The sequence below is a fragment of the Microtus pennsylvanicus genome, chromosome 17, assembly GCF_037038515.1.
Source record: "Microtus pennsylvanicus isolate mMicPen1 chromosome 17, mMicPen1.hap1, whole genome shotgun sequence".
Lineage (NCBI taxonomy): Eukaryota > Metazoa > Chordata > Mammalia > Rodentia > Cricetidae > Microtus > Microtus pennsylvanicus.
Genome location: NC_134595.1, coordinates 40,211,771 through 40,236,710, shown reverse-complemented (window position 1 = coordinate 40,236,710; position 24,940 = coordinate 40,211,771). Strand labels below are relative to the sequence as shown.

The 24,940-nt window shown below is 46.1% G+C and overlaps 1 protein-coding gene across 3 annotated transcripts in view; it reads left to right on the top strand.

The window, feature by feature from the left end:
* The first annotated feature begins 1,206 nt into the window (after nucleotides 1-1,206).
* Epha4 (EPH receptor A4) overlaps nucleotides 1,207-24,940 on the top strand; it is a 145,449-nt gene continuing 121,715 nt past the window's right edge. For 2 of the 3 annotated variants that reach the window (XM_075952174.1, XM_075952175.1), the window contains exons 1-3: nucleotides 1,207-1,398; nucleotides 4,621-4,688; nucleotides 8,896-9,559. In XM_075952174.1, the coding sequence (XP_075808289.1) occupies nucleotides 1,308-1,398; nucleotides 4,621-4,688; nucleotides 8,896-9,559 (823 nt within the window). In that variant the 5' untranslated portion in view covers nucleotides 1,207-1,307. The remainder of the gene's footprint in view (nucleotides 1,399-4,620; nucleotides 4,689-8,895; nucleotides 9,560-24,940) is intronic. The other variant, XM_075952173.1, reaches the window with a different exon arrangement.

Sequence of the window (24,940 nt, the reverse complement as noted above, 5' to 3'; positions counted from 1 at the left end):
GCAAGGGAGGCGCGCCTTTTGGAATCCCAACCCTCAAAACGCCTGGGGACCAGCCACCCAGTTGCATCCGGGGCTCGTCACCAGGTAGCTCGCTGAGCTGCTGTCTCCGGTTGGCGCTCAAGTGGCTTCTCCCGTGGACTGAGCATCTGAGGACCGACCGCGGTCGGAGGGTGCCTGCGTCCCTGAAAGGTCGACGGTTGGCACGCAGGACAACCCGGGGTTGTGGGGCAAGTTTCTGCGCGAAGTTCCTCTCACCTTAGTCTCCTGGGAGACTGTCCCCATTGCACCGGGAGACGTCGGAGCTCAGCCGCGGTGACTGCTCAGGCAGCTTGCGACCCTCCTCAGTCTACCCGTCTGTAGACGCAGCAGGTGTCCGCACTCTTACACCCTTCCCGTCTACACCTAGGTGTCCCAGAATGGCTAGACCTGGTCCCGGGGACTCTCTCCCTGGAAACTGCACAGTGGGTTCCTGGGCCGTCGCGGGGTGATTTTAGTCTGCATAGTCCGCTTCTGGGCTCGGTCTATGTGAACACCCGAATCCGGACAGGAGGCGCTTTCCGACGACAGAAAGACTGGGGACAGTGGCTGCGCCTTGCTGCTGAAGAAACCCTGGAGACGACTAGGCCCCTCTGGCTGGGTAACTAAGAAGGAAACGAGTCACGGGCTACGAAAGACCCCCCTACCCCCAAAGCGTTTCCCAGGGAGGAGCGCCGTAAAGACACAAAACCAGGGATTGAGGCCGAGGGTAGCTGTGGCGGCGTGCGACAGAGAAAGCCCGAACTGGGCTGGGGCGGGCGGGACGCCGACCCGACGACCTCAGCAAGGGGCAAGAGGCAAGGTGCAGGTCAACTTCAGACTTATTTCATCTCAACGGGAGGCTTTTCAAGCCCTCACACCGCCTAACTAGTGGGGGAAGGCTACCAACATTTTCTGGCCTTCCCCACCGTCCGCTCAGTCTCTCGAAGTTCCCTCTGTCGTGCAGGGGATCGAGCCCCGAGGCGTCGGAAGACAAGGCCCGCGGACTCCCGCCAGGGCAGAGACCCTCCGCGGCTGCGGTTCCAGCCTCCGGAGACCTTGCGCCCTGCGGAGGCTGGAGGGGGCGGGACCCGGGGGCGGGCTCTGCGCTGTGGGGGCGGGGCCTAGGCGTCTTCTTTGCACTACCATTGGTCGCGAGCTCCGGACTGGCGGGCCTACGTCACAGCCCGGGCCCACCCTCTTGGCAATGTCTTCAGACTGCTGCACTCCTAACTTAAGCATTTATTCCACTGGGATAGAAGCGGCAGGAGCAGCGTTGGCACTGGCGAACCATGGCTGGGATTTTCTATTTCGTCCTCTTTTCGTTTCTCTTTGGGATTTGCGACGCTGTCACCGGTTCTAGGGTATACCCCGCGAATGAAGGTAAGAGCCCTGCAGCCCTTGTGAGGTCGGGCACCCGGAGTGGATGATTAGCTGTCTTCGCGAGCTCTGAGCCAGTTAGCATGGGTTGGGGGGGGGGGGGGGAGCGCGGCGTGAGCCTTGCATCCCCACTCCGGAGAAAGGTGTCGGACAGAGGGGATCTCGAAGGGGAAACAGAGGACGGTCAGGCAGCCTGAATTGAGTGGACGACCGATGTAAGCTGCCGCTCTACCCAAGTTTGTAGCGAAAGGCCAAAGTTTATCTGCATTCGCCTGCAGGGCCGGCTCCAGGCGCCCCAAGGGGATACACAGGGCTAACACCAGGATTTGAAAACAAAACAAAACAAAACAAAACAAAAAAAAAAACCCTTGTGCACCGAGTCCTCCCCCTCAGCAGCCCAGGCTAGAGGGAAGACGCAGCCGTGGAGTGCAGTGAAGGCTTAGCGCGCCCGGTCTCTTGTCCAAGCCTTGCGAGCCCGGGTTTCTGTAAAGTTTTCCCAGCGCTGCGCTTCCCGGGACCCGGCTGCCTGGTCTCCGCAGCGCAGCGGTGGTGGCGCCGCTTGTCGGGCGCCGGTGACCTGATTTCCAGCCCTGGGCCTCAGACACCTTTTTCTCCACCGGGCCGCTCACCCTGGATGTTGCGATCTCCGGCCTACCTCTCCCCTACCCCAGATCCTTAGATCATCCTGTAAATCTAGGGTACCAGCCAGCGAGTTAAATACGGCCCACTTTAAGCTTCTCTCTCTGGAATGGGGCACTGGACTAGTCTAGGAAGGACGTGCATGACGGACGGGACCCTTTTGGTGGTTGTTTTCTGTTTGTCTATTGGGGCGTGCTGGAGGGGATTGTTAGTCTCTTTTTCTGTCCGAGGTGAGAGAGAGGTAGTGACCATTAGTTTCTGATGGGCACAGAGGGAGGAGAGGGCTCCCTTCTCTGTCTCTCAGTCTCTGTCTCTGTCTCTCTCTCTCTCTCTCTCGTGTGTGTATGTGTGTGTGTGTGTGTGTGTGTGTGTGTGTGTGTGTGCGTGTGTGTGTGTGCCAATGTGTACCTGGCGCGGATGCCTGCATAGATCTGGACGATTTGTGCCGGGTACCGCGGGTGCACACAGTGTGTGAACGTGGTCTCCGGCCTATGTCCGTGCCCAAACCTGTGTGCTTTAGCTGTACGTCTGCCTCATCGATTCTTCCCACTCGCTACAAACATCCCTCCATCTATCATCTTTCCATCCATCTATCCATCCTCCGTCTCCCCAGGCATCTGTCCATCTTTCTATTCCTGTGCAATCCACTATCATTTTTTCTGTTCCGAAGGAGGGAGCCAAAAACCAACTTAGGCTTGGCTACTAGTCAGAGGGTACCCGGGAGCTCTCCTGGCGGAGGCTTGGAGACTGTCATACACCTGCCCACAGACACTGCTGGGGCGGAGGAAGGGGCAGTGGGGGTAGGAGGGTCATCTCTCCCGTCTCCATCCCCCCCCCCTCGCTCCTTGGTTTGTGGCTTCGCATTAGCAACTCGGCAGCGGCCGTCGCTCAGTCCCTGGGGCTTTTCATCTGAGCGGAACCGCATTCCTCGTGTTCTTTTGGCTACTTACTTCACACACTTGTTAAGTGCCTCCTGAGACCTCTCTCGCCTCAGACGTGGGGATAGTTAGGGTTAGGGTTCACCTTACCTTTATTCTCCCCCCCTCCCTTTTTTTTTCTTTTGGGAAGCAAGACTGGGCACCCTAGACAAAAAGGTGCTAGATGGAACCGTAGGCTATGTTGAAAGAAGTGGAGGAGAGCTGCACCCCCTTGCCCCTCCTTCCCTTAAAAATTAATTCATTTTGTTGCTTTTTATTCCTGTCACGTTTCCTTTTCTCCCTTTTACCCTCCCTTTCTACTCCCTCCCTTTTTTTGTAAATTGGGTCTTATTGTTCCCTTTGTGTCCCTAATCCACCTTACATAAATCCAAGTGGATGTAGCGGCCTTTTCTCTAGGGATCGGGAAGAGAGGAGGGAGCTCAACTCCAGCCCGGAGCGACCCGGGGAAGGCTCTACATGTTAAAATAATTAATAGACCCTAGGAATACAGGACCTTTCGGAGAGCTAGGGCCAAGGAGCTGGTTCGAACTTCCTAGATTTGAGGGGTAAAATGGGGGGAAGTGGGCAGAATTCCACGTTTTAGGGGTGAGACCGAGAGTTGGGGTACTGGGCCGCAAGGACAGAGGCCTCTCATTCCCACCCCTCCCCCAGTCTGAAGAGCCAGCCTCCCTGATCAAATTAATAACCCAAGGGTCCCTTTTAGACGGGCCTTTCGACCCAAGGCCTGAAGATCTTGGTGGGAAAGGCAACGTGGATAGGTCTTGAATTCATTGCCTCTTTTTCAATGTCGTCGGCACCCAGAGCCTTATCTTGCCCCCGAGGGAGGGTATCACAGCTCTGTAGGCGTCTTCTCCCTTCCCCCTAGCTTGGAGGCCCGCTGTTAGGTGTAGCGCAAGCATACTAAATCCATTAGGCAGCACTCCATACCTAAAATTCAAACCAGCCATTTCCTGGGGCTGGAGGGCTCATCTCGATTGTCCTCCAAAGGACCTAGGAAAAAGAGGACACTTCCACACATTTGCATTTTAACCCCACCCGTCCAGCATTCTCTCTTTCTGGAACTTTGATATTTAAAAAAGCAGAGAGGATGCTATATCTAGGGCCTATTTAGTGATGTGTGTGTGGGGGGGAGATTGGGGGAGAGTGGGGAGGAGAGCCTTTTCCATGACCCTTTGGGTCCTCTGATAGCATTCACTTGTGGGTCTGTCACCACTGCTGGTGAGTTATGTGGTCATCTGAGGCTTGCAAAAACAAATACATCTAGTAGATAGCAGACAAAGATGAATGCAGATCTGCTCTCTGGTGTTGCTGTCCTACATTGATGTATTTATTTTGTTTGAATTGTGCTTGAGATGCCCTATTCATCCTTTCTAGAAAAAAAAAATGAATCAATCGGGTCCTGGGATGGAATTTTAAATGCTAAGCAAGTTAAATAAATAAGAATCTGCAGGTTTGAAGAGAGGAGAAGACCACTGAGGAGTGATTATTTACATAAGTGAGACCGAGTTTGAGTTTTGATCAGCTTGGATATGTGCACCCTCAACACATATGGAAACGCTCAGGCAAATGGTTTTTGTATTATTGGCTTTTTTGCAATTGGAAATTAATCTATTTTCCTTTGTGTTTTTTATGCTTTTTTTTCTTGCAGTTACCTTATTGGATTCCAGATCTGTTCAGGGAGAGCTTGGGTGGATAGCCAGCCCTCTAGAAGGAGGGGTAAGTTCTGAGGCCCTCTCTGGTCGAGAAGGGGGAAAGGAGTGATTAGCCACTTTCTGAGAGGCTAATGGCTTGATTCTGGGTGATTGTGGTGAGGGGGTCAGATTTCCGCTGTGGCCTATGAAGTGAATTACGCTTTGTTGGAGAAATCCAATACTCCCTTCGGATAGCTCTGTCATGGAAGAGCTAGAAACCAAAAGGGCAGAAAGGGGCTTCAAAATTAGGAGATTGGTGGAGGTATAGACTTAGATGCCTATTTAAAACTGAAATACCGACAAGAAATATGATCTGGGGACCAAATTAGAATTTATGCCTATTACTCTGGTGGTCATGGAGTCCTGGCGGGGTTAATTTTAGAGCAATTGTTCCGCTTCCAGATGAAGAGGGAGAGTAAGAAAGAAAACATCTCCAATTCAACCCACCCAAGCAGTGGGGAGGCTGGTTTCCTTACCTTATATAAGGTCATAACCTTAAGTCCGCTGCTGGTTGAAGAAGCTTGAGCCAGAGGCCTTGTAAATCCAAGAGACCTTCCAGGCTTTGGGCATTAAATCGAAAAAGCATTTGGAATCTGGCTCACTGCAAACCGGGGATGCTTGATTATAAAATACAAGAGTGCATGCCTCCTTTCAGCTAGGAAGGATGCAGAACTCCCCATGACCATCTCCAGGATAAGATTTACTCCCTTCAGCAGCCACATCCTCCCATCCCCCTGAGTAGCAAATGAATCCGTTATGGGAACAAGTCTGACTGGGGCCGAACTGAAATAACTTTACATCCGAGCCTTACGTGCATGATAGTTTATGACTGAGTCAATTGATCAAAAACAACGAGAAGCAAAGATTAGAAGTCTTGTAAAGCAAATGTTGTGATCCCAGCCAGCACCCGAGAGTTGAATAAAGAACTGACAAAGAACCAAAAGGATTCATAGATACGGTCATATAATATGTATTTCCAAACTTCAGAATGGGCAATTAAATAGTCATTAAAAGGGAAAGCAGACTCAGGGCCTATAAATAAAATGGAGTCAACCTTGCTTTCCCGTTTTTCTTTCTGAATTTGACTGTCTGCTGCAGACTTGGTCTCTGATGGAAAATTCCATTCTGTCTCCCAAACCATGAAAAAAAATCTAGGAGAGAAAGTGATTGGCAGGCTTCTGGGTAGTGTAGACAGGCTGTAGTCGGTGCTGATTGCAGGCAACGGCCCTCATCCTTTGAATGGGAAGAAAGGTACAGCTTTATCTTGCTGGGAGTCAGACTCAGTGTTAATCCTAGACTCTGGGCTGGTCATTGGTCAGGGGAAGTTTTCCTGGGCTTCTCCAGGAGTTTCACAACCTGGGTTAGAGTGTGTAAGACAACTGCTGGCCAACAAAACCAAGGACAAAGGGTCTGTGTTTGCTAAAATGTGTAAGGAGCCTCCTTTCTCTCTCTCCCTGCCCCAAGCACGAAGAGAGAACACAGCTAAGGTCTTTTGGAACCTAACTTGCTTCACTAAATATATACTTGGCCTATGTAAAACCAAGGAGTCTAGTCTATGCTCCGTTTGCTCTCTAGGAAACTTCGATTGCGATTTAGTATGCAGACGTCATTTTTCTCCCCGTCCTCTGTAGGGTTTCTGAAAGAGTCTTTGCTCACGTATTTTAGACTCTGACTTCTTTTAGATGCTTTGAAGTCTGTTTTTTTTTAAAAATGCATAACTTACTGTGTACGACCCAGAACTTTCTATGGACTTGAGTGAGTAGCTTTTTCTCCATTATTACGCGCTGAATAACATTTCAGCTGTTATCATAAGAGGTCAGACATGAAATTTTGCGAACGTACATCAAAATTAGCCTTTCTGCAGGAACAAGAGAGGGAAATAGTGAGGAAGAAAGGCAAAATGTCTCAGTTTTCTTTCATATGCAGAATATAGGTTTAGCTGACTGTAAACATGTGTATATGTCTGTGACATGAAAGCACATTGGGCAGGAAGGTCATCAATGAGGAAAAGGAGGGGCAGCAGAAGTTGACAAGGAGCAAGGGCTAGTGGTACATATGTACATACATGTCAAAATAAAACCCTTTATTTTATACACTAACTAAAAACTTAACTTACAAGTCATTCAAAGACATAGCTGCGGTCAAGAAAACTCAAAATTTTAAGTCCAATTGAAATAGTCTTGAGGTTTAGAATGAAAGTAAAGTCTGGGGATCCATTAATGGTTGTCTTGGGAAAGTCGTTCCAAGGTGAGGGTGTCTCCTTGCTTGTTCAGGACTCTCTCCTTGCCAATAGGGTGCTTTCCAATCTCTGTTGGAAACAGGAATGTTGTCTAATAATGGCATTTACTTGCAACATATTATTTTAAAAATAAAAGAAACCCGACTTGCCAATACCACCACCACCCCTCCAAGTAACATGGATGGAGTCAGAGAAGCCTCCCTGTCCCAGAGGAGGAACAGGGGAATGGTGGAGACAGGTGAAGGCTGGCTCTGACTGGCAGCCTACAACAGGGCACTCCTTCCTTTCTGACTGCGCCCATTTCAAGAGGTGTGCTGAGATGCTTGCTAATGCTGGTGATTACGAAACAGGCAACTAAGGGAGGATTCAGGTCTGCTATGGGGCAAGAATCAGTGTCTTCACCACAGCTCAGGATAGACGGTCCCCTGACCTGAATTGCCCTCAGGGGGCTCTAAAGAGACCATCGCTTTCATTTATATTAATAAACAGGATTTTCCTGTTTATCTTTGTTCTGAGATGAGGGACATACTGAGTAGGTGTTTTTGGTGGAGAATCTAATTTTTAGGTTTACATGAATTTCCCCCAAATAAGTAAATGCTTGCTTATAGATTTAAAATTAATCGCCACAGGGTACTTACCTCTTCAGTTCCAGCTTTTACAGCAGGCATAGAGGAATCGGATACATAATTTTGTGTATTATGGCCCTTCATGAAGCAACATTTCCATCCACTAATAATTTTCAGTGCAAGGATGGGAACCTGTTGAAAGAATGATTAAGATTCTGTGGATCTCCTCAGACTGAGTGAACGTGCTATTGTGGAATACAAAGTTTTCAAAACTCTCTTTTTCCTTCTAACTATATTCCTGTTAGATACTTAAGCTGATCTATGCCAGATCTATATCAACCCTGCCTTATTTGAAATGTTGATGAAGAATTGGAGGCTGTCTAGCAGTCGAAAAGGAGCCAGGGGTCAGGTGTGACCCAAACTGCCTTTCCCATTTTAGGATTAGCTTTAAAAACTCCAGGAGGGGTGAGATTATCACTCTACTCAAAATGAATCTCTCAGGATGGCGAGTGGCCACCATTCAGATCCATGTGTTAGGAAGTAGAGGGCAAAGCAAACAGCCCGGCCCCCCTTTGGATTTTTCTTGCTTGGGCCTTCAGTCATAAATATCACTTACTATTTTAATTTTCCCTGACTGTGACTAACCGGAAGCGAAGCACTCATTCATTCACTCTCGTTTACTTGTGTGTCTCTGTTTTAAAAATAAGGACGTGCGCACACACTGTAACTCAATGCCAGCTCTCAATAGTTTTCTATTCCTGTGATAGTGTGTCTCTAAGAGTCAGCCAGGAAATGTACTGTCTCCTAAGGCTGCTGAACCAAGGTGGGATATTCCTTTTTTCCTTTAAATACTAGGCATGACGAGAGAGAGAGAGAGAGAGAGAGAGAGAGAGAGAGAGAGAGAGAGAGAGAAAATAATTAAAAAAAAGTATTAAAAAGCAAAGTTCTGACAGGAACGAGGCTAATTACTCTTGTCTTCCTTTGGCAAGCTCAACACTTCCTGCCCTTAATTTGCAGGTTTCTGTTTGGTGGTTGAAACAAATACACGTACAGGTTTGTTTCATTCATGAGTAAATGTGTGAGCCGTTGCCACCTGAACTTGTAGCTCTTGTAATAGGTGACTTTGAGGTTGCTGGACCACCACAAGAACTGTTGAGAACACGCAAGCACTATGTCTACTCTTGCCTTTGATTTTAGGTGGAAACGGGAAACAGTGTGGGGGAATAGGGGGAGGTTGCAGCAAGGTGGAGGGATTTTTCTCAAGGAAATAGCAAGAGAGCCCATAATAGCCCATAAGATACTTTTTTCTGGGGGCACTGTTACATAGTAATTTTCTCCATGATTGGAAGGATAGCTGTGAAATGGACTTGATGAATCGTTGTCTGATGAAACTTTGTCATTGATACGTTCTCTTTGGATCTTTGCAGTGGGAGGAAGTGAGCATTATGGATGAGAAAAATACACCGATCCGAACCTACCAGGTGTGCAATGTGATGGAAGCCAGCCAGAATAACTGGCTGCGAACTGATTGGATCACCCGAGAAGGGGCGCAGAGGGTGTACATTGAGATTAAGTTCACTCTGAGGGACTGCAACAGTCTTCCGGGCGTCATGGGGACTTGCAAGGAGACGTTTAACCTGTACTACTACGAGTCAGACAATGACAAGGAACGCTTCATCAGAGAGAGCCAGTTTGGCAAGATTGATACCATCGCCGCTGATGAGAGCTTCACGCAGGTGGACATTGGTGACCGAATCATGAAGCTCAACACTGAGATCCGGGATGTAGGGCCACTGAGCAAGAAGGGCTTTTACCTGGCCTTTCAGGATGTGGGGGCTTGCATTGCCCTGGTCTCCGTCCGGGTGTTCTACAAGAAGTGTCCACTCACTGTTCGAAACCTAGCGCAGTTTCCTGATACCATCACGGGGGCTGATACCTCCTCCCTGGTGGAAGTTCGAGGCTCCTGTGTCAACAACTCTGAAGAGAAGGATGTGCCAAAAATGTACTGCGGGGCAGATGGCGAATGGCTGGTACCCATTGGCAACTGCTTGTGCAATGCTGGGCATGAGGAGCAGAATGGCGAATGCCAAGGTAAGAACAGCCATACTGTACTTTTCATTAGGGCTTAGCGCACGTAATTAAATCAGAGATGAGACTGAATGGAGTAAAGCCAGTAATTAGCAGCCCCCGTGGGATGTGCTGGGACAGAGGGATCTAATGAGTCAGTGCTGCAGCTCCAGGTGGCAAGGCTAAGACATTTCTAATACTGAGAAAACAAACGATGCTGCTCTAATCAGCAGAAGGCCAGGCACATTTTGCTAACAGGCCCTTAGATCCCAGCCGGCCTGGTGCCCCTTCTGAAATGTAAATGAACAAGCTGAGGAACTGGGCTTGATTGAGCCCTGCTTAAAGAAGGTGGACACATTTTTTTTTGAGCCTTACTTTGCTGGCTTGGTAAAAGTGATAGAGTGTGTTTGAGCAGGAAGGAGTTAAACGGGAAAGGGACATTGACTCACCCCGTGCCCTCCCACTGGCTACTATAGAGAGTCCTTTCATTTCTTCCTGCCTCACGGACCCTTGGAGAAGTCCAACAAGCGAAGAAGGAGATGCTTCAAGGGCCTCTGTTCCACCTAACACCCCTTGAAGGGTTCCTAAGCAAAATTAATCTTGACAAAAGACCTCTTCATTTCTTTGAGGAGGTCATAATACAGTTAGAAAGAGTCTCTTTATTTGATCTGTGGTCAGGGGCAATAAGAGTAAATTGCACTCCGTTCTCGTTATTGGGCTTTTGAAAAAGGCTATTTTTATTGTGATTAATTTTTATCATATCACTAAGGTGATTTTTTTTTTTAAAAAAAAAAAACCTGTCTCACCCAAGTTCAGAGTCGGCCTTTCCATTCTTGACTTCCTCTGTCTGTCAGAGCAGTCTGGCTTCTCACCAACTCTGCAGTGGAGTCGCGGAGGAGAAGAGCCCACATTTATTGGGCTTGCTTATACCATGTGTGGATCAAGGTGTCAAAACAAGCCAGTCATCCCAAGTCTTTTGTCTTGATGGTCATCCACAGTCTGCTGCTGCCCTCTCTGTCATGGCCATTGCTACACGGTGGCCAGTGTCACTGTGTCTCCGGGTTGCAGCTATAGGACCGATCAGATGAGCCTCAGGTTCATCTGACTTGGTGATTAAAGAGCCCAAAGTAAATGACTGCCAAACGATTTGTCTGGCATCTCAAGCATCCTAATGACAGGGTGGGATCAAGTGTAAGACATTCCCCTCCCCAGCTCAGGAGGCCGTGGTCGTCACCTCCAGAAAAGCACATTGCTGGTCATTCCGGTGTCCTCTGGTTATATGCTTTCCCTTTCAAGGTGTTTATACTTTTCCCAGGGGCCTTCACTGCTTTGCCATAGTTTTACTTCTAGGAGGGGCTGTCTGTGGGTGTCAGTAAAACAAGATAAAGATGGATTAGCTTATTTTCCGAGCTAAAGCATTGACTTGAAAATTTGCAAATTAAGAGTGGAAAGTTTTCTGAAAAAGATGAGTCCATGCTGTTTGGTTTGCTTTGGACTTGGGAACTGTGTGGTAAGCTGACTGAGGAGAAACTCTGAAGGGTATCCTGGCACTATTTGCATGAGAAAAGAAGTGTGTGCCCTGTTCCTTGGGAAGGAACAGCAGCTATAGCGGACAGCCAATGCCCAGGAGAGTGATACACTATGGTTTTCTAGAAAAGATGCTTCTGCCCTTTTGAGTTTGGTAAAATAGGACTTTCACATCTTGCAGAGATCCGTGTGTGTGGTTGTTACTGTTTTCTTCCTCTATCCCCTGCTAACAGGCTCCCTCTGCTAGTCTTTTCTCATCTCTGACTGCCTGAAGCTATTGACCTTCAGTTGTCATAGATCCTGGTAACTCATACATTGCTGTTCCTTGACACCTTCAAGGAAATTGGGAGGAAAGGAAAAAAAAGATGGGATGAAGAGAATGGAAAAAGGCAATTGAATGTTTTCATGGTTTTATGGAATGGGTGGCTTCGTCACGTGATTCCTCCAAGGGGAGGAGCTAGACTCGGGGTGGGGGGGCTGTCCATTTCTGAGCAAACTGAACAAAGGCAGTTTTAAATTTAATGAAAAGGGATGGTTGTTTGTTTGTTTGTTTGTTTTGGGGTGTGGGGGTGGTGTGACGAAGGCCAGAGAAGGACTTACAGTCTCTGCTCATCCATATGAGATAGTCTTGAGGAACTGGAAGCAAAGGCTATAGCCAGCCAATCCCAGAGATCCTCCTGTCTCCACCTACCGCAGGGCTGGGTTAACAGGCCTGTGGTGCTACACCTGGCTTTCCTATGTGGATCCTGAGGATTTCTCAATAGCTCCTGTTTGGGGTCACTTGAGAACAGGGTCTCAGACAAATCACGTGAGGCTGGCTTCAGATTTACTATGTAACGGAGAATGTCATTGATCATCTTGCCTCCACCTCCCAAATGTTTAGCCATCTGTGTGTGTAGCACCACCCCCAGCAGCTGAGTTGTTTTTGAGAACTTAGTGTTTTTATGCAAGGTTGGGGAGGGGGGCTTTGTGTGTTAAATTTAATTATTGTTTGTTTGGTTTGGTTTTTGTTTTCAGTAAGTGGGTAACTCTCAAGGAGATTCTTCAAGCACAAAACTCAGTTTGTTTGTTTGTTTGTTTTGTTTCTGCTAAGCAAGAGTCTCTGGTAAATTTAGGAATGAAGGAAAAGCTTGAACAAAGGATTTCTTAAATTCTGAACTTGAGTGCGAACTCTAAAGAATGGCTCAACCACTGTAAAAACCCCCAGGAGTAAGTTGACCTTACTAGACCCACTGCACACAAGATAGGGCAGACGCGCGTGGTGACTAGGGAGCATCTCAGTGTGGTAGTTGGCCATGTGACCTTGAACACATTTCCTAAACCCTACAAATCTTGCTCATCTACAGGACAGGGTGGGAGTGGTAGGGCTCTGGTTACCTCACCAACTTGCCAAAGGGTTGCACGCATGCAGTAAGAGGCACCTTGCAGACCACAATCACTAAACTGGTCTTCCTGTTTCACGTCTTTGTCACTTGCTCTTCTCAAGGTCAGAGCTTTTGACCTTTACTGGTTAGAAGAAGTAAAGATCTGTCTCTTGGCCACTGTCTGCAGTCAAAGCTAAGGATGGGAGGCTCCTTATCTCCTCAATTACACTCCCTTTTCACAGCTTATACTGACAATCTTCTGTGAAGAGTGTCCCTCACCTCTTCCCCTACCCCCACCCCCCATCTCTATAGCAAAGAACTTTTCTCTGAATGAAAGACCTGTGATTTGGGGGTGGAACAAGAAGGGGAATGTAAAGAGAGCTTAAGGAGAAGCATAAAGGAGACCGAGCCAGCTCTTCACCGCTGTGGCAGCAGGGTCCTCCTCATTGTCTTTTCAATGAGTCCGCTGCAGCAGGACAAATAGGAGGACAGGTGAAAGGTCACCCACTTCCCCATCCATCTTCCTTGAGGTCTGAGAGGTCAGAGCGAAGATTGATTAAGATTTTAAATGTTTGACAAAGGCTCCTTGGGTGAAAATGGCCAGGGCGGGTGGGGGCCTGGGGTGTACTGTTGTCTTGAGTGTAACCCTGGTCATCCTCTCGAGTCCCCAAGGGACCTTGGTGACAGTGCTACACTTCCTCTTGCGGTTCTTCGAGCCAGCAGTCTATGCCGACAGGAGAGGATGCAGCCTGCCTGGAAGATGTCAAGAGTCCTGCTAGATGCTAGGCTGGCCCGTGCAGCTCTGGACCAGACTAGCACATTCTAAAGCGATTTGGTTTGGTTTCACTAGGACAATGAAGAGTGTCAGCCCCTTTTCTGTCCTCAAGGAGAGTGACTGTGACCCAGTCAACCCAGGCTAAGGAATTCGAAGCAGAGGATAACGGAAGTCGCCCAGTTGGTTTCCCAGGGTTAGATCTGCAAGAAAAATCAAAATATAATGTGGTCTCTGTGTCAGTGTCTGGAGAGCAAAGACAGGTACACACGTACCTGATGGTGAGGGTGCAGTTCCCATTCGCTCAGACAACTGAGCAGAGCAAAAGACTTAAATGTTTTCAGAATCTTAATTTAAGGCTGAAATGAAAAGAGAGACCCAGATTTCCTCTTCAGGGGGTGCTAATAAACAGTGTTTTCAGAAAGTATGTGTAAAAAGAATCCTTAGTGAAAACGAAAGATTCTTTAAAAGGCAACGACATAGCAGTGATAATTAAGTCAGGAAGGAACTAGGCAGGACTCAACAATGCATTTGTTTTACGGGTCTGGGAGTATAGCTCATGGTAGAGCAATTGTGCAGGGCACAGGAGACCCTGGGTTTCAACCCTAGCGATAAAAGCAAACCAACATACTAGCAAACCGGTATGCAAACTCATGTGAATACCAACTATAAACTGATTGTCTGAGAACTATACTCTATCATATCACACCTGGGTTCGTGCCAGCCTAAGGTCTTTAAAGACACCATCCCTGTCAAACTCTTTCAAGAATGAATGATATAGAAACGACATGGCGGCTATGAAATTGAAATATTACAAATTTATCCTCTGCAAAGGAGAGCTATATCAGAAAAGAAAGATGACTGTGTTTGTCTGATATGTGATGGGGCTGTCACAGAAAGGAGCAGGGGACAGAAGGGTTTCAAATATAGCTCAGAGAGCCGCCCCTCCGTACCCTTTCATTTTTGAAATTTTTCTTTTTACCTTTGAATCGTGTCTGCAAGAATCAATGGCCTGACTCTCGGAGCTGCTTTTATCTGCAGCTCTGAAGCATGTCTGATCACTCACAGACCTAATTCTTTATCTCAGAGGAGCAAGGTTTAATTATTGTCCCTTCGATACTCTTTAAAAAAAAATGTTGTTTTTTTTTTTCACTTCTTTGTGTGGCCAGGCTTCTTCTGTGAGCAGGGGGTTGTGTGTGCTGCTCTCTATTTTGGGTTCAGCAAAGCGTCACCTGGGAATTATCGCAGTCAGGGATTTTCGAACGACGTTATTTGAGATTTGATGACTTATTTTATTCTAACTGAGCTTCCTTGTGCCTCTCAAAGGTGAATTAAGACGTCATTATTTTTATTAATACTTTAGCTGCAAGGGAAGGGGCTGATTAAGTGGTTCTGTGGCTGCCAGGGTGCAGGCAAAATGTGGCCCTGGAACAAGTCTCCACGCTCACGTCATTGAACCTCGCCACTTACTTTTTTTTCTCTTTTGCTTTTAGCTGATGAATTTAATATGAGCAAAGAATTGCACGCCTGTCAGAAAAGTTCCCAGTGCAGGGTTGGGGAAAGTAAAACGGAGAAGTCTTTCACCCTCCGCACACACAGAGGCTCTCAGGTTTCGGACTCACTCCAGCTCTGGGGGTTACCTCTTCACACTCTGACAGGTCCCTTTATTTATGCATTAAACAGAGAGCAGCATCCTTTTCACTGTCTTCTTGTTTGTTATAAAATGTGACTATCAGCTGGGTGTGGCGGCGCAGGCCTTTAATCCCAGCACTCAGAAGGTATAGGCAGGTGGATCTCTGAGTTCAAGATCAGCCTGTTCTAGCTAGGGCTACACAGAGAAGCCCTGTCTAAAAAAAAGTAGGAAAGAAAAGAAAAGAAAAGAAAAAGAGTGACTATCATAAATATCATTTCATGTTAGGAGTGTAACTTTATTCCATTATGTCAAATAAGATATTCATACTACAGTCTAGTATCTCAGATACTACGTTATGAGACAAGGTGGCTAACCCTAGCTGGCTTGGGACTCTATGTAGACCAGGCTAGCCACAAACTCATAAATATCCGTGTGTTCTGCCTCCTGAGTACTGGTTCTAAATATGTGTGCCACCATGCCGCGCTAATATTCTTATGCTGACACTTTAACATGTAAGACGTTCTTGCGGTTTTTAGTTACAGACAGTTGTGAACTGGGTTGTGTTAGTTTTCTGGTTTCCACTTGAACAAGGAAACGTAGTAAACCTCCTTGAGAGATCGTAAGTGGATGAGTGAAGCCCAGTCTATCCAAGCCACTGCCATGGTGACAACCGATGGAGCACTGGACATCTCATTAAATGTTCATGGACCAGATGAATAAGTAAACAAATGAGTAAGGAATTCTGGCCCGGGTCATATTCAGTAATTTATCTGGGGGAATTACATTTCATGGAGTCATCAGCGTATGCCAAAATCTTGCCATGTGAATTTATGTGTCAGTATGTTCCTAGTATATGTGTTATTATTTCAATAACACCCTCTTTTCTTTTTTAAAATTGAGACACATTTTTCATTTGTTTACAGTCAAAGGTATCGTTGATGCCTTAACCACTGTACTAACCACTCTGCAGCGTTTGCCCCCCTCCATTATTTTCACAGACGTCTATCCATTGCCCGAGTGGTTGTTATGAACCTTAATTGGGTTGATTTGGTGCTTGGCACTAAGGGCCTTCATCAAGTACTCTGCATACCTAGAGACTCATCATAATTAAATTCAGGCATGCAAAGATGGGTGGAGCGCTAGTCTAAGACTTTGGAAGCTTCGTGAATTCCCTGTGCTAGGTCGTCGTGGAAGAGGGTGATCTTCAGCTCCTCATGTAAGGCGGTGTCAATATCTACCACACATCCAGTGCCTTCCCCAGCCGTGGCAGAGGGTGACGGATGACCCTGAGCCACCACCTCTGTGAGGCTCTGCAGTGGTGTGGGGGAAAGTTAGGTCTTAACTTTTTATCATTAATATCTCGCCAGAACATTGCACGCAGCTCGTGAAGTTAACACGGACCAATCATAATATAGTGATTCAAAAGTACTTCTAGAGTTGGAGAGTTGGGTAGAATTATTCATTTTTGCCACTTAACAAGAGACGTAGTAAATTCACCTTCTCTACCCTCAAGGTCACGTGTGTAAATTAGTGATACTCAACCATATGCCATTTAGTATGACACATGCATGGGAGCATTGTGTATGTAGGCTTAGCACCAATCATTGCATGGAAATACTTTTAAAAATTACTTTGATGTTTTTATGCGTGCGTGTGTGTGTGTGTGTGTGTGTGTGTGTGTGTGTACGGGTGGCGAGGGAGCCAGAAGAGTGTTTGACTCTCTCAGAGCTAGAGTCCCGGGTGGCTCTGAGCTGTTCAACATGAGGGCAGGGAACCTGAACTCATGTTCCCTGAAAGAACAAGAAGCTCTTAACTACTAATGTCTCCAATGTGTGGAAACCTTTCCTTTCATTTCTGGTGTCAGGGTTGATGAGGTTGATAAGCATGCTGTGCTTGCTCAGCTTCTGGGCAACAATAGCATTCCTGTTAGGTCTCAGCATAGAGATTTGTTTGTTTGTTTATTTTTGAGAGGGTTGTGGCTACTTGTTCAGGAAAGAGCAATGGCATAGATCTTAGAGGTTACTATTGCTGTGATGAGACACCATGCCCAAAGCAAGCTGGGGAGGAAAGACTTTATTCAGCTTATACTCTCTCATCACATTGAAGGAGGTCAGGACAGGAACTCAAGCAGGGCCAGAACTTGGATGCAGAGGCCATGGAGGATGCTGCTTACTGCCTTGCTCCCATGGTTTGTTCAGCCTGTTTTCTTACGGAGCCCACGACCACCAGTCCAGGGATAGCGCCACCCACAATGAATGGGCTGGGCCCTCTCCCTTTGATGACTAATTTAGAAAATGCCTTACAGCCAGATCTTTGGGAGTTTTTCTCAGCTGAGGCTCCCTCCTCTCTGATGACTCTAGTTGGGTCAAGTTTAAATAAAACTAGACAGCACGCTATAGCAGTAAAAGTTTTACTTTTAAAAATTCAATGTATATGAATTGTTTCTTGTGCGTATGTATGTGCACCGTGAGAATACTCGGTACCTGAGGAGGTAAGAAGAGGGCGTTGGACCCTTCAAACTTCAGTTAGGCAGTTGTGAGTCGTGTGGTTCGGTGCTAGGAATTGAATCTGGATCCTCCAGAAGAAAATTGGTGTTCTTACCCCCCCGAGCCACCTCTCTGGCTCCAAGACACGTCTTACCTCCATCGATCACGCCCTCTATTTTTCAAAATCACTCCCTCAGAACAGTGATTTTGAAATGTGATCCAGATGGACTCCTCTGTGAGACCCTTTCATGTGGTCTGCAAGGTCAAAACTTTGATTCTAGGATATTGTTTGCCCTGCCACCCACCCTTTCAGAAATGCCGTGCAGTCTTCCAGAAGCTGTCTGACATCATAATCTCATTGAATTAGTTACAGAGCCAAATATGAAAACCCAGGTGTCCGGTACTAAGCCAGGCCTTTAAAGAGATGCAGAAGAGAACAACAGATTAGAACATGTATGCGCTTTCTCTTTGAGACACACAGATTTCTCTGGTTTGGTTTGGTTTTTGTTACAATATGTATGTTGTTTGTGTTCACCTGAAGTGGGCTTACTGCTTTGATTTTTTTCCTACTGAGACAGGGTCTCAGTATGCAGCCTTGGCTATCCTTGAACTCACAAAGCAAGCCTTGAATTTACGAGCCCTCTTCCCTGGTCTTTCGAGGGCTGAGATTAGATGCACCTACCACCAAGCCTCGCTTGTTATTTTTCAATGACCAAAATTATAACAAAAGACTGGGACTTTGAGAAGGTACTTGCTGCCGGGCCTGATGCCCTAAGTTCAATTCCCAGGACACACAAGCTGGAAGGAGAGAACTGACTGTCCCAGAATTGTCCTCCGACCCCCACAAGGCATGGCCACCCCTGCGTCCATATAAATAAGCAGATTTAATCGAAAACACGCTTCCCAAACTTCTGTTGTAGAAACGGACAGCTGTAACTCATCAATTGAAGTGTCTTGGCATCCTTCATAGCTTCGGAGAGAGGATTTCAAGGCCAAGAAGTTGGAGAAGCAGTGCAGGAGTTCATCAGTCTTGTATGGTTTGGGCAGTCAGAACTGCTGGAGGGCCCTTCTGTCGCCTGGTGGGCCACTGAGGCACATTCTAGTTAAAATGGCATTGGGAAGGTCTGGGGGAGAGAATCTTTTCCATAATCTGCGGGATTCTGATAGTTAGGGAGAGCAGCGTTTCAGTCAACCTTGTATTTGCTTCTGCAACATCAGGCAGCAATTTATAGCCTTTGGTTTCCTAAAGACTGGTTGTCTGAGATCAATAATAGGGCTCAGTGTTCTCCTTAGGCTGACTGGGAAGGAATATGACTGAAGAAGACCCAGAGAGCCTGGATCTTTTCCTCTCGGACTTTCATGCCCCTCTCGTCCTGTCCTTTTGACAGCAGGTCCCTCTGAACTGGCTGGGAAAGGAAGGCAGGTGAGGTCATTTGGTTCTGTGGTCTGGAGGGTAATTAATGGGCCCATAACTAAATGGACATCCTATGAATATTCAGGCTCTATTTTGCCTTCCTGGGAAACAGGCATGTTGGAATGGCTCTCAGCTCCCCTCGGAGACACCCAGCATTTTCGGGGTGAATGTGGGTTGTCAGCTGTCTGCAGGCCCTTGCCTTTCCAGGCAGCACGTTTCCCCATTTGCATATTCTGTATTCGCCTTCATGCAAAACAGCACACCCATTTCCCCCTTCCACAAAGGCGGCTAGGGCTTCCCTTTGGAAATGGCAGCCAGAATCCCCGTCTGTTTATGCGGAACCCAATGAGTTCGACACCATGCAAATTAATTCGGCTTCCATTTGATTTGAATGCTTCCAGAGCTTGGGGGTTGGGAGGCCAGAGTGGACTGTTTGCGCTGGGCACTTTTTGTATAAAGCCCTTCCCCCAGCCCCCAGTGTGACTGGTTGTCACTCTCCAGCTCCCCCTGCCCCACGCCAAACAACCCAAGCCCCTGCTGCTCATTTCATTTTGACCTCTGGAAAAGGACCCCTGGCTCTGGTGACTTCTTAGACTTGTGACAGCTCCCGTTGGAATCTTGCTGTTCTTTCTGAGGTGGGAGGAGATGGCGTTCTTCAGATTATTCGAGGAATGTTTAGAAGGGTTCCGACAAAGCGCCTCAAAACTCTCGGAAAGAAAAGATAAAACTTCTTGACAAGAGTTGTCAGGTCTCAGGAAGTTCCAAAAATAAGTTTTAGGTCATTCACTGCTGGGCTATTCAGCAAACAGATATCGAAAGTGTCTCAGGGACAGAATGCGCATAGTTCTTTCATCTGCACTTTGCATTTCTTTTTAACTTTTTTGAGACAGGGTTTCTCAGTGTAACAGTCCTGGCTGTCCTGGAACTCACTTTGAAAACCAGGCTGGTCTGGAACTCACAGAGATCCACCTGCCTCTGCTTCCCAAGTGCTGGGATTAAAGGCGTGAGCCACCACCCTGTGGCTTCTGTTTGCATTTATATATCTATGAGCGAACACACCAGTCCTTGTGTCTAATGAAAATCCGACTGACTTATTTCCCTGATGCTATTCTTCTACAAAAGTATAATCATGGTGGTTGTGTGTTCTGTGCACTCTCGGTTGAACGGGGCCTTTGCTTGCACTCCTCTCCTTATGTCCCCCAAATTTCCAAAGGAGCCCAACTTTTACCTCATTCCTTCTAAAACGGAGACGAGCTAACTGCTTGTTTTACCCAGTGATCATCACACACGATGATAAACTAGAAGAGGATTTTGCATGAAGTGATTTCTGAGGTTCAATGAGTCTTGAGTTCAGTTCATTTCACAGGATGGGAAACCAGGCCCAGACAGACTTGGCAGCCTCATTAAAGTGGAGGCAAGGTCAGAAAATAAGATTTGAATACAGAAAGAGCTTGGGGGGGGGGTGCTCCTCCGTGGTCTGACCGAGTTGGATGATGCAGGGCAAAGTCCATTTGAGGTGGATTATTAGAATGAAAGCCCAGCAATGTGCTGTGCACGTGGTATGCCCTCCTGTGTCAGGCCTGGCTGAGAAAGTTCAGCTGCTGGTCTGGCAAGCATGGACGGCAACGGGCCGTCCTTTCTCAAAGGTGAGCCTCCTAACCTCTCCATAATAAGCTACAGAGCTCAAATTGTCCAAGATCCTTAAAATACCATGTGAAGCGAGTTGATTGATAACGATCATTTCCCGCGCAAGTGCAGATATTTCCCACCCCAGTCCAAAGCCATGGTACAGTTTCGTAATTACCCTGACAATCCTGTTTGCTAGTATTTTTTAAACTATGAAGTGCTGGGTAATTATTCAATTCTTAATAGAAGGCAAATGGCAGTGTAAACAATAATTAGGGTGTTAGACAGACTAATGCGCTTCAAAGCAAATTGGATTTTTTTTTCCATAGTGTTCAGCATGAAGTCCCATAAAGCTAACAATTTAGAATCCAGACAAAAAAGGTTCCGTTTTGTTCATATTTTATGGTGGTATCTCTTCATGGCTTGTCTCTGTGAATAGCAGTTTGCCCCAATGAGGCTGGCTGTGCCCAAGCCAATCTTTACAATCGCTTCCCTGCTGTTTGACATTTGGCTACTTTTGCCCAGGGCTCCAGCTTGGGCCTTTGTCTGCCTGGGATCCAAGGGTCAGAGGTTAACAGAATACTGATTTTCTCCCATAATACCATGGCAGGTAAATATGGCCCAGCCTCATGGTTCGGGAAGTCCCGGCCAGCTAGGAATGCTTTTCTCTGAAGCCTTTGTCCCTCAGAGCGGCTGTGATTTAAGATGCCCAGTTTCCCACTGTTGCTTCCTCAGCAGACCCCTCCATTCTCTTACGTGACTTCATCCCTTAAATCCCATTTACAACAAAACCCTTGAAGAATTTAACTTTTACAACTTTAACAATGCACTACTACTTTATAGTCTTTAGGCAGTCAGTTATGTGTTGCGGTCTTATCTGTACTGGGTTTCAATGGTCCTGTGTTTAATCAAAGCAGTAGTCAAATATTTCAATAATTTGTTAATTTTCCTTTTTTTTTTTGTCTAGCCTTCTCAATGTGTGACCAGTTACAGGTGCAGTTAACATAAACAATTGGTTTTATTTTGTTTCCTATTATGTCCCTCCTCTAGGGAGATATCCAACGGTTTATTATTATCAATGTTACTAATGCTTTACAGCACCATAATTTTTCTCCCCGAGATTAATGAAATTCACTGTTACATCCTCTTTGGCTCTGATGCACAGGAGTCTTGCTAAGTTTAAAATGTTCCAAACTTGCGACTTTTGGTTATTGTTGTTGTTACTATCTTTTTTTCTTTCTTCTCCCCCTCCCCCCCTTCTAAGAAGTTGCTTTTTCTGTTTGGCCAACCTCTTTCACACTGCACTGTGAACTTGATACTTGGATTCATTTGTTTTCAGTTTGAGTGTTTGAAAAAGACATCCCCAGTTTGAAAAACAGTTTCCTTTTGAAGTGTCCACCCTGGCAGAGACAGAAGCAGCCTCGGGCAAATTAGCATGTTAAAAGAATGGATCAATGATGGCTCAGCCTCCTCCACCCTTCTTGCTCCCTTCCAAGGGAGAAGAGTTTTGGAGAACCCTAGGAGGCCCTTGACAGCTGTGCCAAGAGGACCGTCGATAGCCAAGTGGGGGGTGGGAGTGGGGGGGGGGAGCATTGACAGCTTGATCTAGTGCCCAGCCCACGTTCACGCTGGCCATTTGAAAATGGATGCAAGAGGAATTGACAGCTTCAGAAAGCTCTTGCAGTTTATGTAATTATGGAGAGGATTAGAAGGAAAGTGTTGGGAGAGACGAGATCGATAGTTGGCACTCACCTTCATCACTCCATTTTGTTACGTTTAGTCTGGGCTTTGAGAAGAATATTTTACAGGTTGGTTTTTCCATAAGGGGTGTGTGTAAGCCTGTGCATTAAAAATGTAGATAGCCCAGTCAGCAGCCCCTGGGATTGGAGAGCAGGCTGGTAGGTACTTTGAACAGAACAGTCTTTTTAAACTCTGGAGGTGCTGATTAACTAATGGAAGGAGTTGAGAGTCCATTGCTCTGTGTTCTTTTGCAAGGTGCCAGCAAAGAAGCCAGGTTCTAAAATCCAGTGGTTCTCAACCTTCCTACTGCTGCGTCCGCTCCAGACAGTTCCTCATGATGTGTTTGCTGCCAACCATAAAATTATTTCATTACTACTTCATAACTGTCATTTTCCTACTGTTTTGAATATCTGATATGCAGGGTGTTAGATTCGAGCCCCAAAAGGGTCAAGACCCACAGGTTGAGAACCATTGTTCTAACCTCCTCCCCATTAAAAAAAATGTAACTATCTTTGCTTGTATCCTCGAGTATAAAAATTAGCATCATTGCAGAAGTAAAATGATGTGAGGGCCTGAGGCATTTTCAGACAGAAGGAGCTCAGGGAAGGAACCAGGTGGGCATTGTCTTCTCCTAAAGTCAGGAATAGCATCTTAAGTGGCTTGAATAGGAGAGGATGGTCTATGAGCGAAACTCCCCATAGGACAAACACAGTGACTGTGCTAACTGAAACAAGCCTAAGGTCCCAATTTATTGCCTTTATAAAGGATTCTAAGACCCCTTTTGATAAAACTTTGTTGCTGTAACTACTTACGTAGTTTTTAAGTGGTCGCCATGTATGGTGAGATTCGTGTACCCGAACCTTGGCATTTGGATGAAAACTTTATAAAGTGTGTTAGAGATCTTGGCTTTCCTGGAGAGACAAAGGTCATATTTTACCTTCTAAGAATTTGAAGTTGTGGGTGCTGGAAAGATGGCTCAGAGGTTAAGAGCAATGATTGTCCTTCCAGGGAAGCTGAGCTTCTCTTCCCAGAATCCATGTGTTGTCTTACAACTGTCTGTAACTTCAGTTCCAGGGGATCCAATGCCCTCAGTCTCCTCAGCCACCAGACACATGTATAGTACATAGACATGCATGCCGGCAAACACCCATGTGCTAAGAGTAGAAAGAATATATTTCTTTAAGATTAAAAAAAATATCATGTTTAGAAAGATACACTGGAGAGCCCCTCGGTTCCCAAAAGGATTAACGATGTCTGCTGTAGATATTGAAGGAGGAGCACAAGCCCACTGAGTTTTTCCAGTATTTTCAATTTTATCTTCTAGCTGGTTATCATACATCTACAGGAAAGCAATCGATTTTTGTAAGTTTATCTTACATCCAATCTCTTTATTGAACTCGTGTGAATACTAATAGGTTCTCAGTTAATACCCCAGGGTTTTCTAGAGACCAGATCATTTTTATTGCAGGTGACTATATTTATATTTCCTCTCCATCCCCTCCAAAATTAGACCTTATTTTTATCTTAAAATGTTGGTCAGAATTGCTGGACTATTAATCAACAATAATGAGAACCAAGAACATGTTTAGTTTATGCTTAGGCTTAATGGGCATAATCAAACTGTATCAAATTATATTTCTAGTTTTTTGGTTTTTTTTTTTTTTGCTTGCTTCTATGTGTTTTCTTGAGACAGAGCTGTATTCTATAACGCAAACTAGCCTAGAACTTACTATGTAGTCTAGACTAGCCAAAACCTCACAGCAATCCCCCCTTTTCTTCAATGTCAGGTCTCAATTGTGGGCTCTTTTTATTTTCAGCTTCATTTTTGCAGTGTTTGAACACATCATTGAATGAAAGAATCAATGTTAAATTTTCTTTGTTTATTTTTTGTTTAATTGTTCTCATGAGATTTACTTCATCAGTAATTCTGTTTTCTGATACTATGTCCAAAACGATGTATTTGTAGGTGGGCAACAGTGTTTTGAGGGGTCAGTGAATTCTGAAGATTTGCCCATTCAAAATGGTAATGGTGGGGTGGGTGGGCCACATCTTTGGAATAAGAATGACCTGAAGTGTAATCTCACCTTGGCCACTCAGTGTGTGACCTAGTTAGGGTTTGTATTGGTACCCTGAAACACCGTGACCAAAAAGCAAGCTGGGGAGGAAAGGATTTGTTTGACTTACACTTCCACATTGTAGTCCATCACTGAAGGAAGTCAGGACAGGAACTCAAACAGGGCTGGAACCTGGAGGCAGGAGCCGTGGAGGGGAGCTATTTAATGGCTTTCTCTGCCTGCTTCCTTTATAGAACCCAGGACCACCAGCCCAGGGGTGGCAGCACACAAAGTGGTCTGGGCCCTTCCTCATAAATCACTAATTAAGAAAATGATCTCCAGGCTTCTCCCACAGCTCAATCTTAAAGGGCATTTTCTGGATCGAGACTCCCTCCCTTTAGATGACTCTAGTTTGTGTCAAGTTGACAAATCTAGAGAGCACAATACTATTAACTGCATATTTAACTTTAGTGCTTTGCCCCACCCCAAACAGTGGGGCCCACAGCACCTCCCCTGTGGGCACACTGCGCTAAATACCACAACCCAGGAAATGATACCTTAGTGTTCAGCAAATGTAGACATTTTTATTGTTTTTTTTTCTTAATTTTTCAATATATATGCACACTGGGTTAGTCAACACATGACTCTTGCCTTTCCTCTTTATAAATGTATGACGTTTTCTCAGCACGTTATGGTACTAGGGTCAATTCAGGAACTTCAGATAGATTCTATTTTAAAGTTAACACCATTACAGAACATTATCGCTCAGGCAAACTTTTTCTGCAGGTT